Source organism: Salpingoeca rosetta (assembly GCF_000188695.1).
Source record: "Salpingoeca rosetta unplaced genomic scaffold supercont1.1, whole genome shotgun sequence".
Lineage (NCBI taxonomy): Eukaryota > Choanoflagellata > Craspedida > Salpingoecidae > Salpingoeca > Salpingoeca rosetta.
Genome location: NW_004457740.1, coordinates 2,071,944 through 2,084,443, shown reverse-complemented (window position 1 = coordinate 2,084,443; position 12,500 = coordinate 2,071,944). Strand labels below are relative to the sequence as shown.

Below are 12,500 nucleotides of genomic sequence, written 5' to 3'. Positions count from 1 at the left end.
GCGTGGGAGCGAGACTGCAGTTGCCAGCTTCGTCGAGTGTCATCGACGCCCATTCACACACACACACACACACACACACACACACACACACACACACACACACACACACACACACACACACACACACACACACACACACACACACGAATCCACGGGGATGATAGTTGCAAAAGTACATCAAGTTTGCGCGGACGCTGAACCCGCAGGTGACACCCGAAGCGGCAAAGGTGATGGTGCGCGAATACCAGCGGTTGCGGCAGGGCGACAGCTCAGGTGTGAATCTCTTTCGTGTTTTGGGGGGTCTTTTGATGAGAGGGGAGGAATGAGGGCACATGCTTCACTCTTGCATGCGCCCTGTCCTCGCTGCTGCTGATGCTGTCGCCTCTGTTATTTGTGCAGTTCGTTTCCTCACACATGTCACCGATCACATTCACGACAATCACAACAATCACCGCCGCCACCACCATCATCGTCGTCGTGGTGATTGCAACACAACCAGGGCTGAACAAGTCGTCGACGCGGATCACAGTGCGCCAGCTCGAGAGCATGATTCGCCTCTCCGAAGGACTCGCCCGCCTCCACTGTGACGACCAGGTCTGCACTTCTCTTGATTTGTAGAAGAAAGGAGGGTTGTGCTGTGGGGGGGGGGGGTTCATGTTGGCTGCTGTGCATGCGCTGGGTCAAACTTCGCAGCACGCTTTGTGTCCCCTCATATGGTATCTGATGTGTGTGTGTGTGTGTGCAGGTGCGGCCGGACTATGTGCGGGAGGCGTGCCGCCTTCTTCGCAAATCGATCATCCACGTCGAGACTGACGACGTCCAGTGAGTCCCTGGCGATCGCTGCTGCTGATGATGGTGATGTTTCTGTGTCACCTCCCCATGCATGTGAATGCGTGTTTATGTCAAAGGGTTTCTTTGACACTTCGTTGTCTTCGTCGTCCTCACACATCTTCTCTCTCCATCGCCGCCGCCACCACCACCACCACCACCACCATCAGGCTTGGCTCTGAGGAGCAACAGGACCTTCAGACGCGAGAGCGCGCGCCGGACACGGAACCGTCCGAACCCGAAGCGCACACGGACTCGCAGGCCCAGCCCGAGGATGTACGTGGCAGCGGCGTTGGAGGGGGATGCTTGAGCGAGTGTACTCTGCGTGTGTGCGTGTGTGTGTGTGCGTGTGTGTGTGTGTGTGTGTGTGTGTGCGTGTGGTCCTGTGTGACTTCCATCCATTGCTGGCAAGACCCATTGACACGTGTGCGTGTGATGTATCGCATCATATGCGTACAGGGTGCACAGCCGGCGTCTGTGAGCTATGAGAAGTACCGTCAGGTCGCATTCCAGCTCGTCCACCACCTCCAGTCCCTCGAGGAGTCCGAAGGTGCGAAACATGGACCCGTGCGCCACCCCTCGCTATTGTTTTGTGTGTGTGTGTGTGTGTGTGTGTGTGTGTGTTGTGTGTGTGTGTGTGTGTGTGTGTGTGTGTGTGTGTGTGTGTGTGTGTGTAGTTTTGTGCGTACTTGTGCATTCCTTCTTGACATACCGTACGTCTCTATGCGCTCAACGTCAACCCCCCTCCCTACGCACACACGCACACACATCATGGTCGCGCTGTTCCCGCAGGCGATTCGTTCCAAGGCAAGACGGTTGCACAATTGATTTCGTGGTATCTGGCAGAGAACGAAGAGGAGCTCGCCGACGAGGCAGCGGTAAGACAATTGTGCGTGCGTGTGCATGTGTGTGTGCGTGTGTCTGTGTGTGTGTGTGTGTGTGTGCGTGAGTTTGTGTGTGTGTGTGTGTGCGTGTGTCTGTGTGTCTGTGTGTGTGTGTGTCAGTTTCTGACGTGGCTGGCACAAGTGCGTTGTTGTCAAGACCTTGACATCTACAAAACTGGTCAAAAGCATTGTTTCTCACGCTTTGGATCTTGCGAACGTGTGTTCGGTGTGTCTGTGTGTCTGTGTGTGTCTGTGTGTGTGTGCGTGTGCGTGTATTTTGTTGTCTTCACATCAGGTTCTGCGCGAGGCCGAGCTTGTTCGTCTGATCATTCGCCGTCTCGTCGCAACAGACGGCGCCCTCCTCGACGTCACCTCAGGTCTGTGCACCGCTCTCTGTGCTCTGTGTGTTGCGTGTGTGTGTGTGTGTGTGTGTGTGTGTGTGTGTGTGTGTGTGTGTGTGTGTTGTGTGTGTGTGTGCACGTGCTGTTGGCTGCGATGCTTGTTTTTCTTGCATGGACACACGACGGGTAGCTCATGCGATTTGCTGCTTTGGTTTGTGGTTTTGCTTGCAGGCACGGAGGAGGAGCGATTCGAGGTTCCTGAGGACGATCACGTGCTCATGCTCCACCCCAACTACGTCATCGAGTGAACATACACACACATACACACGCATACACACGCATACATACATTCATGACACATGTGCACGTGTAGTTCCTACAAGAATCACGCAGACGTGCACGCACATCCTCTTCATGCTTGCTTGCCCCTGTTCACACGCCGCTGTTTCGTTCTGGCCTGCACGTTCCTTCTTCATTGTTGTGCGCCCACCTTCTTCTTATCAAGACCTGGTGCTGATAGCAGTGTACTGTTCTTGCATGATGTGCTGTTATTGTGTCTCTTCCATCTCTTCTCTCTCTCTCTCTACCTTCCCATCACCACTCATCCTAGGACGCCCATATGTTTTGTTTGCTTTGTTTGCTTGCGTGTTACGTTGTTCATTGTTTGAGTACATCTTGTTCCCGCGTTTTGTTGACATGGCACGCGAATAACAGCAGTGATGAATGAATGCACAGAACGTGTAACCAAGAGAACCAAGGGAGAGAAGGAGAAAGGGGGAGGCAGAGAGAAAGAGAGATCGTGCAAATCAGAAAGCGGACACACGTGTCCTTCCACCGCAACACCACAACACCACGCACGACAACGAAGCAATCGCTGGTGGAATGTGTGTGTGTGTGTGAGAGAGAGAGAGAGGCTTCACTACTGCTTGCCAAGCTGTTCCCTGAGCTCCTTGATCTGGTGGTTCTTCGTGTCGAGCATCTTGCGCATGTTCACAAACTGCGGCGCCGCGTGCACTTTCGCCTCCAGCGCCGCCTCCACCTCACGCAACTTGGCAGACAGCGACAGAATCTCCGCCTGCAGTGCAAGGTTTTGTGTGTGTGTGTGTGTGTGTGTGTGTGTGTGTGTGTGTGTGTGTGTGTGTGTGTGTGTGTGTGTGAGTGAGTGAGTGAGAGTACATGCAGTCGTAACAACCAACAAAAGCGACAGCAGGACAGCCGCAGCACGAGCCAATGCGAGTGTGCAAGCAAAGTATTACAGCGCAACCCAAACGTCGCACCTTTGCAGATTTGAGCTCGGTCTCCACTTTGTCTTTTGCCTTCTCAAGCTGTTGGTACAGCAGCAATGCATGTCGTGCAGCGTGAGGTGGCGGTGAAACAAGGACTGATCCTCCAACGCACACAACAGACACAAGTCACACACATACACGCACACGCACACACACACACACGCACACGCACACGCACACACACACATGCACATGCACACGGTGCACGTACCTCTTGCACCTGTTGCTTGGCTTTGTCGCCATTGCCACTTGGCTGCGCTGACGTTGGCGGTGGCTTTGGCACAGGTGTTGACGTTGTTGCTGTTGCTGTTGCTGCTTTTGCTTCCAACTCCGCAATCCTCTGCTTCAACGCCTCGTTTTCCTTTGCAACCTCAACAGCCTGACCAACGCGTTGAGGTGTGCGTGTGTGTGCGTTTGTGCGTGTGTGTGCGTTTGTGCGTGTGTGTGTGTGTGTAAGTGTGTGTGTGTGTGTGCGTTTGTGCGTATGTGTGCGTGTGTGTGCTTATGAGGCAAGCTGCCAGCACCGCTGGGGAAAAGTGACTCTTCTCACCCTTCCACACACACATACACACACACAAACATCCCCTCTCACGTTCATCCTCTTCTCTCACCCTCTGGTCCGCCCGCTGCTGCGCATCGCGCGCCGTCTGCACTTCAGACCTGAGCGCGTCCATCTCCTGTGTGTGTGTGTGTGTGTGTGTGTGTGTTGTGTGTGTGTGTGTGTGTGTGTTAGCTGATTTTGGATTTGCGTGTGGGGAAGGGTGGAGATGCATGCACGAGCGTGTGTGTGGCGGCGGTGACGCACGTGTTTAATGAGCGCTGGGGACGCAGACTCCTTGAGCGGCTCCAACTTCGGGGCGCCGAGCGACTGGACGGTCGGGGGAACGCGCGAGCAGTGACATCATACGTGAGAAAACAAAACAGAGTACAGGGTATGCGCGACACACACCACGCACACACACACACACACACTGATACACCACGCGCGCACACACACACACACACACACACCGAGCTTGCTGATTCCTGGCGCTCAAAGCGGGCAATGTCGTCCAGCGCATGTCTATCAGTGCGCGCAGCACAAGGCGAGCAAGGGGTAAGCTGAACCGGAGGTGCAAACGGGGGGGGGGGTTGTAGAGGCGTCGTCGTTGCACTGTCTGCCTGCTCAACTTTCTCAAGTCCATGAAATCCAACACGGTGCGATTGAAGGCTCTGTACTTTCACCTGTCCTCGAGCGTGCCCGTCTCCAGCTTGAATGTCAGCTTCCACTCCTCGCCTTGCTCCATCATCTGCACCACGCAGGCAGTGATGAGCAACCACCAGCACCAACAGCGATCATGCCCAGATCAAGAACCAGACACACATGCCGACTCAAGTGCACAGCACACACACACACGCACGCACGCACACACGCACGCAACCGCGGCAAGTGCCGGTGACATGAGCAGACTAATAGGGTTGTGAAAGCACCTTTCGCAGGACAAGGACGTTTGTGTGAGAGCTGTTGATGAGTTCTGTCTCCACATCTCCCTTTACGACGTCGCATAGCCCATCCACCATGTCTTCTACTTCCTCCCTCGTGAACGTGGAATCTTGCAGCCTGCACCAGACGAATGTGAGAAGGGTGTGCATGTTGGTGCAGTGGTGCAGTGGTGCAGTGCTGCGTCGGGCCTTTCCAGAGGCACATATGCACATGTATACACAGATGAACAGGTACATCCACACTCACAGGCACATCCACACATCCACACATCCACACATCCACACATGTCTACAGAACCACACATCGATACACACATACGCACTCATGACGCACCTGCTTTCTTTGAGATCGGTGAAGGTGGCTTCAATGTCGCGAACGTGCTGTGTGCGCTTGTACCGCATAAACGCAAGGTAGTCCTTGCACACATGCTTGTGTGTCTCATTCAACTTGTCCTATACACACACACACACACGTGAGGTTGCAACCAAACCAAGCGACAAGCAAGAGGTGGTCGCGTGAGAGAGCAAACCAAGCGCACCGACGAGGGTAACACTCAACAAGCAACAACAGAACACAAACACAGCGACTGCAACAAGCAAGCGCGCTCACCATCTTCGTTGCTGTTGCTGTTGCTCCTTCTTGTTTTCTTCTTCTTCTTCTTCTTCTTGCTTGCTTGTGAAAAAACGGTCGCAAAAACCATTCACGCACAAACACACGCACGCACACGCAGGCAGGCAGTGACACCCGCCAATATGGATCTGCTGTTGAGCAAGTCGAAGGAGCTTGCACGACGCACGCGCGATGGCGTGCAGCGACGCGTGGATGTGAACGACCCCGTGCGCCTGCTGGCTGTTGCCCAGGCGCACGCTCGCCCCGCCCACCACCAAGACAAAACCATGCACACCCTCAACGCGTACGAGAAGCACCACAAAAGAGAGAAAGAGGGAGACATACGAAGAGGGTGTGTGTGTGTGCCTGCGCGCGTGCGTGCATTGTGTAGTGAGTGTAGTGAGTGGATATGCTTCAGTGCTCTGTGTGGTGTGTGTGTGTGTGTGCCTGACAACATCTCTCTCAGGACGTTGTCCTCGAAGCCTTGCTTTGCTTTGACACATGTCTGCGCACGTTCTTGGTCTCACACTTTTGTCTGCGCACACACGGCAGGCAACGGTTGCTTGGGGACCAAATGGATGTGGACAACTACCTCCACCTGAAGAACGTCAAGCTCATGACAGCTGCCGAGCCTTTCATCTCCTCTCAACCAGCCTCTGTCGAGGTGAGCTCGTCCTTGTTCTGCAGTACACGCCGCGGTGTTGCCACTGTTTTGTGTACGCATGTTGTATCCACAGAAGTGCCATCGCTGACACTAGCAACAATACACTGTGCATGACCGTGTGTGCGTGTGTGTGTGTGTGTGTGTGTGTGTGTGTGTGTGTGTACTTCAGGAGTTTCTCAAGGCTGAGCGCCAGAATGCCCTCATCTCCGCAGTTACCAGTGCACAGGAAGCGGTGTGTGCTTGTGTCTCAGATAATCCGGGCTTCGTTCACGATGCATGTGGACACAGTGGTTTTGTTGCCGTGTGCATGTACGTTCGTTTGCGTACGTGTGCGCTCATTTCGACCCTGGTGTGCGTCGCTGTGTGCAGGCTGTTCGTGACTTTCACCAGCAACACTTTGACCATCTCCAACACGAGTGGGAGCACACGGAGAAGGCCGAGATCCGCAAAATCCTCGGTGTCGAACTGGTCCGTCAGTCAACCTGCGCGTGTCTATGTGTTTGAGTGTGCCTGTGTCTGTGTGTCTATGTTTCTGTGTCTGTGCGTGTATCTGTGTGCAAGCCTAAACCTATACTTACCTCTGCTTCAACATGAAATGCGCCACACTCACCACAACACACAATGTTTCCTGTGATTCCTGCTGCTACTGGTGTACCTGTTCGTCCGTTACCTGGTTGCAGGACGTCACTTCAAGCTCCCTCGCCCAGAAGGTGGCCGCTTAATCAACACCATCAGCCACCTTGCCCAGCACCACACTTCATGTGTCTCCAACAACCCCTGCTCCTCACTCACCCAACGACACGTGCACATATGCATACAAACAACACAAACAAACACGCGTGCACACATGCAAACACACACTCACACACCCTCACACGTACGCGTGTGTGTGTGTCCACAGGATCAGTCCAATGTGTTCCAGGACGTCATTGAAGACTTTGTCGGTCACATCATCGACAACGTGAGTCGACACGCCCGTGCGAGATGAGAGAAGAGCGAATGTGACGTGCTGATGAATGATGTGTTTGCACAATGGATATGTGGCTGACGTTGCACGCGGTGTTTGAGTGCCGCGTTCCCTTTGCCAACCACATACACACCACACACACGCACACGCACACACAATACAACGCGAACATGTAACGTACGCACGCTCTTACGATTGCCCGATGCGTTGTGCTTTGCCTGTGCAACACAAGACTGCACCGTATCCGATTGTGGAGCGACTGAAGGAGGCCGCCACGACCCTCTACTCCCAGGTCCGCGCTCTCCTTCTGCATGCCATGCATATGTGACTGTGTGCGTGTGTGTCTGTTTGTTTGTATGTATGTCTGTTTGTTTGTTTGTATGTATGTATGTATGTATGTATGTATGTATGTATGTATGTATGTATGTATGTATGTATGTATGTATGTGTGTCTGTCTGTCTGTCTGTCTGTCTGTCTGTCTGTCTGTGCCTGTGTCTGTGTCTGTCTGTATATGTCTGTGTGTGTGTGAGCACATCCCCCTTCTTTGCCCCCTCCCACGCACAAACACACACACACATACTAATGCACAACTACACAAACGAACCGTGCCTGGTCTGGCTGGTTCACCTGCTGCTTCCCGCGTGCGCAGGACCAGCGGGCGTTTGTGGACTGCCTTGAGATTGTGCAGTCGATGCTCCGTCCGCCCGAGGGCCCGCTCCACGCCGCACACTACGCCAAGGTGCGCCCACTGCTGATGCTGCTGCTGCAGTGCCTGCGCGTGCGTTGGCGTGCGGGACGTTTGCTATTGTGCCACCACCACAACCGCCGCCACCACCACCACGATTGTTTCACTCACCCACCGCCACCACCACCACCCATCATCATCACCACCATCACCACCGCCGCCATCCGTGACCAGCTGCGTACGACACGTGACGGGCGGCAGCAGTATGTGCAGCAGATGCGGCGCAGCGCCATCACGAAACTGCAGGAGCGATACCGGGCCAAGCTCGCCGGCGCCGACCTGGAGTCGTTTGCGCGGGCCAAGCGCACACAGCACCTGCTGCACGACATGACGCGCGACGACGAGCAGTGGGCGGTGCTGTTCTATGCGCTGCGCATGGGCCTGAGGGAGGAGGCACTGCACACCAACCTCTGCCAGCAGGACGCAGACCTCCACGAGGCCGTCGCAAGCGCTTTCGCCTTCCAACAGTGCGTCGTGTAGGAGGAGAGGGGGTTGGCAGGGAGCAGTGATGGTGTGGTGATAAGTGTGAGAGACAGAGACAGAGAGGGAGACTGGGGATTGCGTGCGTGCACGCTTTCGTGTTTGGCAATTTGTTGCCTTCGTGGTTTGGATTTGTGTACCACCCTCACACCACCACCATACCCATTACCACACGCTATCAGGCCGTCGTTCCTGCGCACCGCTGACGGGCGCTCGCTCGTACGTATCTCCACCACGCGCCGGTGTTCGGTCGCCGTGATGTTCCGCCCGATCTCTTTCATTTTCTTTTTCGCGCGCACACAAACACACAAACAAACAAACTCTGTCTCACTTTCTCGCACACATACACACACGCACACACGCACACATACACACACACATACACACATGTCTACCATCACCACCACCAGTATGAGCGGGGTGTGCTTGCGCTCCTGAGCGGCTCTCCCGACAATTTTCCGCGTGAACTTCAGCAGGAAAACCTCGAGGACTACCTCTGGTTCAAGGTGGGGATGCAATCTTTGGGGAGGGATGTCGTGCCGTGCTGTGCGTGGATTTGTGTGTGCGTGTGCGTGTGCGTGGGTGTGGGTGTGGGTGTGGATGTGGGTGTGTGGGGGGGGGGGGTGTGGGTGGGTGTGGGTGTGCGTGTGCGTGTGTGCGTGTGCGTGTGCGTGTGTTTGGTGTTGATGATCGCCACCAATCCTCAAGCCCCATCGGTTGTTGACGGCTCACACGCGCGTGCATGGTCACGACAGCTGCGGTCGCTGCCGGAAAACGACGTGGCGCAGTACACGGAGTTCCAGAAGCTCATCAGCAAGTCATACGGTGCGTTGAGTTCCACACGCACGCACGCACGCACACACACACACACACACACACACACACACACACACACACACACACACACACACACACACACACAGGCCGCTGTTTTTCGCAATGTTGTCCCACACTTGTGTGCAACATCTACACAAACACCCCCACACGTGTGCACTCACTCACACTCACTTGCGCCCCCACGAATGTGTTCTCACACGCTACGCTATGCTCACTCACACATACCTATGCACCTTAACGAACGTGCACACACTTGCGCCCACGGTGGCTGGGCACAGGCGAGTCGCACTTCCAGGCGGCACGCAACCCGTGGAACTACCTGTTTGCGCTTCTGTTCACGGCGCAGTTTGAGCGGGCGGTTGAGTTTCTGCAGCGGGTTGACCTTGAGCTCGCTGTGCATCTCGCCATTCCCCTGCACCACTACGGCGCCCTGGACGCAACAGAGGACATCTCAGAGAACACACGTGAGCTGCACTGTGCTGATGAGGTGGTGGTGGCGGTGGTCATGGTGCTGTTTATGTTGTGTGGTGTTTGTGTGTGTGTGTGTGTGTGTGTGTGCGTGTTGGTTATGTTGTGTGTTGTTTGCATTGTGTGTGTATATGCGCACATGCAAGTATTAACCTTTCTTTGATCAGTCCCTCACACACACACACACACATGTCCTCTCTCACATACAAACGGCCGCAATGACGACAATGTTGCGGGTTTATGCGAGCAGTGGTTGAGCAGCCTGGAGAGGTTGCGTGCCTGTACAACTTTGGCCTGCTGGTGCAGCGGTATGCGCGTCTGATCATGCGTCAGTCCCCAGCCACCGCCCTCAACTACCTCTACCTCGTCAGGTATGTCAACCTGTCTTGAAGACAATGGTGGTCCTGATGATGATGATGACATGTGAAGGAGCGTGCTTCATAGGTGGCGCGCATGCAAACACACGAAATACACAACTTGCAAGCAAATGCGCGCGCTCACGGTCGCTTTTTCACCCACCACCACGGCTCATTGCTGATCATCACCATCAACTCCATCAACTCCATCGCTGTCGCTGTCGCTGCCAACAACCAGGTCGATGAAGCTTTCGTCGGCTGCGGACTCACCGTCCGTGTTTGTCGTAAACTTTGCTGACGTCATCCTGGAAAACAACGACGTGCGTGGTCGTGCATACGGTGCTGTGATGGGGAGGTGACGGACTGCACATGCATGTCAAGAGACACAGGCTCAGTGGTGAGGATGTTGGGGGTGGGAGTGATAGTGGTGATTGTGATGTGCGTTACATGCCAGCCAGCTCACGGTGTGCCCTTTGAATGGTGATGGTGCCAACAGCTTGCCTTGCTCGGTGGCTACGACACGTCCATGCGCCAGGTACTATACCTGCCTTCGAATCAAACACACCCCTCCCCGGCGCGTATCGTGTCTTCCTGTGTTCTTGGCCGGAGGTTTGCGGCTGCTCACGCTGCTCCGAAACACTCCTACGCCTTCCCCTGCCGCTTTCCCGTTTAGGTGCTTGGTGGCGATCTTGTCCGGTTTATGCCGGACATCAGCGCCCGTCACCGTTTCCTGCGCGATCTTGCGATTGAATTCCGCTCCCGGGGCAAATTCCCAGAGGCCATCAGGCTCTTCCAGGAGGCACAGGTGAGGGCAGTGGCGGTGATTTTGGTGTTCTTGTTCTTGTTCTTGTTCTTGTCCTTGTTCTTGTTCTTGTTCTTGTCCTTGTCCTTGTCCTTGTTCTTGTCCTTGTCCTTGTTCTTGTTCTTGTCCTTGTCCTTGTTCTTGTTCTTGTCCTTGTCCTTGTCCTTGTTTGGTGCTGACGCTGCTGTTGCTGGTGCTTGTGCTCGCAACAGGAGGATGACGAGGCCACAAACCTGCTCATCGAGAAGCTGACGGAGGTAAACTGATCCGGCAAGGACTCACACACATACACATACATACACATACACACCCACATACATACACATACACCAGCATACACAAGCACACTAAATCACACACATACACATGCACACATACGCACGTACACGCACACACTAATCGCCCCTTGCCCCTCCCGCCTCCCTGCTGGGTGGCCAACTTGCAGGTGATTATCCTTGACGACCACGACGACATTGCGTGGAGCCAGTACTTGGAGCGCAGCCGCTTCGTCCCTGCAGACGCCCCGCGCCGCGCAGACATCGACGTCCTCGAAAACGTGCGTGCAGCCACTGTCAACCCTGGTCGTGGTTCTCATAGTCGTGGTCGTGGTGGCTGTGATCGTGATCGTGACGGTGGTCATGGTGGTCGTCGTGAACGGGCGCTTGACGCCTGGGGCTTGGAGGAGTCAGGGCATGCGCTGAGGGCAGTCGTTGGCCGTGGTATTGACATGCTCGTTGCTGTGTTTTCGCTTTATCATCGCCGCTGCGGGACTGCATCTGGACGGCGACAGGTTGTGCAATTCATCTACGCGTGCCACCGCGAGACAACAACAGACCCGCTCTTCTTCTGGCAGGTGCGGACTGGTCTTTGTGTGTGTGTGTGTGTGTGTGTGCGTGTGTGTGTGTGTGTGTGTGTGTGTGTGTGTGTGTGCCTTCTGATTCACCTTGTACGTGATGCTGGTCATCGCAGCGGCTTACGTGCTGCATATCCTTTCAATTCACCCAATGGTATCTCCTTGTACGTGTATGTGTGTGCGTGGGCAGGAGCTGAACCGCATGCAAGTGTTCCCGCTGCACCCGGACGAGGTCGACACGTGCATGCGCAAGATCCAGTCCCTCGGCAAAGAGGTTCGACCTGCCGTGCTTGTTCAAGCTCCCCGTGCTGTGCTTGCCTGCTTGCATACATCTCTATGTGCGTGAGTGTGGTCTCTGCTTGCGTTCTTGCTGATGACGACGTTGTTGCCACACGCGCAGGTGTCGGCCGTGTTCCCGTCGCTCATCTTCTACGCCATGCGCCTCACGGAGCACAAGCTCAGGGCGGTACGTTTGCACATGACACATACACGCACACACGTGTGCGCAGAAGCATGCATGCAAGCAGGTTGAGGCTGTGCCGTGATGTTCGTGCATCGTCTTGCACGCCTACTTATGCTCACCCATAATCATCATCAATTGCGAATGCTCATGGATTTACCCACTGCCACATCCCCCACACCACCACTCGCTTCCGCTGTATCCATCATTTTCACCGCGGTAACTGCTCATTGCACGAAACGACAGCACCAGCAGCGCGTCTCTGGCCACTTTGACGTGCCAGAGGAAGCGAAGAACTGGCAGCAGCGCGGGCGTGCCCTACTGACGTTTGCGGTGGAGATGGGTCACACCTTTGGCGCAGAGAAGGCGCAGGTGCTTGAGCGGCTGCAGCTGCTGGTCGAGTCTGTCGAGACGAGCATGCGCGTGTTTGCCGGCC

At 55.1% G+C, this 12,500-nt stretch overlaps 3 protein-coding genes across 3 annotated transcripts in view; 2 read left to right on the top strand and 1 right to left on the bottom strand.

Annotated features, from left to right (window-relative positions):
* Positions 1–2,791, top strand: part of PTSG_11588 (DNA replication licensing factor MCM6) — an 8,426-nt gene extending 5,635 nt beyond the window's left edge. Inside the window, exons 17-24 of the mRNA XM_004998959.1 lie at positions 165–273; positions 500–594; positions 746–822; positions 999–1,104; positions 1,288–1,378; positions 1,621–1,706; positions 2,008–2,089; positions 2,285–2,791. Coding sequence (XP_004999016.1) covers positions 165–273; positions 500–594; positions 746–822; positions 999–1,104; positions 1,288–1,378; positions 1,621–1,706; positions 2,008–2,089; positions 2,285–2,361 — 723 coding nt within the window. The 3' untranslated portion in view covers positions 2,362–2,791. The remainder of the gene's footprint in view (positions 1–164; positions 274–499; positions 595–745; positions 823–998; positions 1,105–1,287; positions 1,379–1,620; positions 1,707–2,007; positions 2,090–2,284) is intronic.
* PTSG_00467 (uncharacterized protein) lies at positions 2,695–5,493 on the bottom strand. The gene is made up of 10 exons (XM_004998958.1): positions 5,432–5,493; positions 5,156–5,274; positions 4,810–4,939; positions 4,564–4,628; positions 4,351–4,402; positions 4,145–4,207; positions 3,951–4,016; positions 3,551–3,718; positions 3,331–3,378; positions 2,695–3,128 (listed from the first exon to the last, which is right to left on the bottom strand). The coding sequence occupies exons 1-10, from the start codon at positions 5,432–5,434 to the stop codon at positions 2,973–2,975; spliced, it is 870 nt and encodes a 289-aa protein (XP_004999015.1). The 5' UTR covers positions 5,435–5,493; the 3' UTR covers positions 2,695–2,972.
* Positions 5,494–5,574: 81 nt separating this feature from the next.
* PTSG_11587 (uncharacterized protein) overlaps positions 5,575–12,500 on the top strand; it is a gene marked incomplete at both ends in the record, with an annotated part of 6,934 nt that continues 8 nt past the window's right edge. Inside the window, 23 exons of the mRNA XM_004998957.1 lie at positions 5,575–5,735; positions 5,984–6,095; positions 6,265–6,327; positions 6,465–6,563; positions 6,776–6,805; positions 6,997–7,056; positions 7,295–7,354; positions 7,713–7,802; positions 7,983–8,275; positions 8,471–8,507; positions 8,699–8,794; positions 9,044–9,113; positions 9,404–9,589; positions 9,844–9,964; positions 10,188–10,269; positions 10,446–10,484; positions 10,623–10,754; positions 10,964–11,008; positions 11,197–11,307; positions 11,542–11,604; positions 11,795–11,878; positions 12,005–12,070; positions 12,311–12,500. The exon at positions 12,311–12,500 is cut by the window's right edge and continues 8 nt beyond it. Of these exons, the coding sequence (XP_004999014.1) occupies positions 5,575–5,735; positions 5,984–6,095; positions 6,265–6,327; positions 6,465–6,563; positions 6,776–6,805; positions 6,997–7,056; positions 7,295–7,354; positions 7,713–7,802; positions 7,983–8,275; positions 8,471–8,507; positions 8,699–8,794; positions 9,044–9,113; positions 9,404–9,589; positions 9,844–9,964; positions 10,188–10,269; positions 10,446–10,484; positions 10,623–10,754; positions 10,964–11,008; positions 11,197–11,307; positions 11,542–11,604; positions 11,795–11,878; positions 12,005–12,070; positions 12,311–12,500 (2,290 nt within the window). The remainder of the gene's footprint in view (positions 5,736–5,983; positions 6,096–6,264; positions 6,328–6,464; positions 6,564–6,775; positions 6,806–6,996; positions 7,057–7,294; positions 7,355–7,712; positions 7,803–7,982; positions 8,276–8,470; positions 8,508–8,698; positions 8,795–9,043; positions 9,114–9,403; positions 9,590–9,843; positions 9,965–10,187; positions 10,270–10,445; positions 10,485–10,622; positions 10,755–10,963; positions 11,009–11,196; positions 11,308–11,541; positions 11,605–11,794; positions 11,879–12,004; positions 12,071–12,310) is intronic.

Coding starts and splice junctions, on each gene's coding strand:
- PTSG_00467 (XM_004998958.1), bottom strand. Junction 4,403..4,563: donor ACGGGCACGCTCGAGGACAG/GTGAAAGTACAG, acceptor GCGCACTGATAG/ACATGCGCTGGACGACATTG. Junction 3,129..3,330: donor CCGAGCTCAAATCTGCAAAG/GTGCGACGTTTG, acceptor CTTGCACTGCAG/GCGGAGATTCTGTCGCTGTC.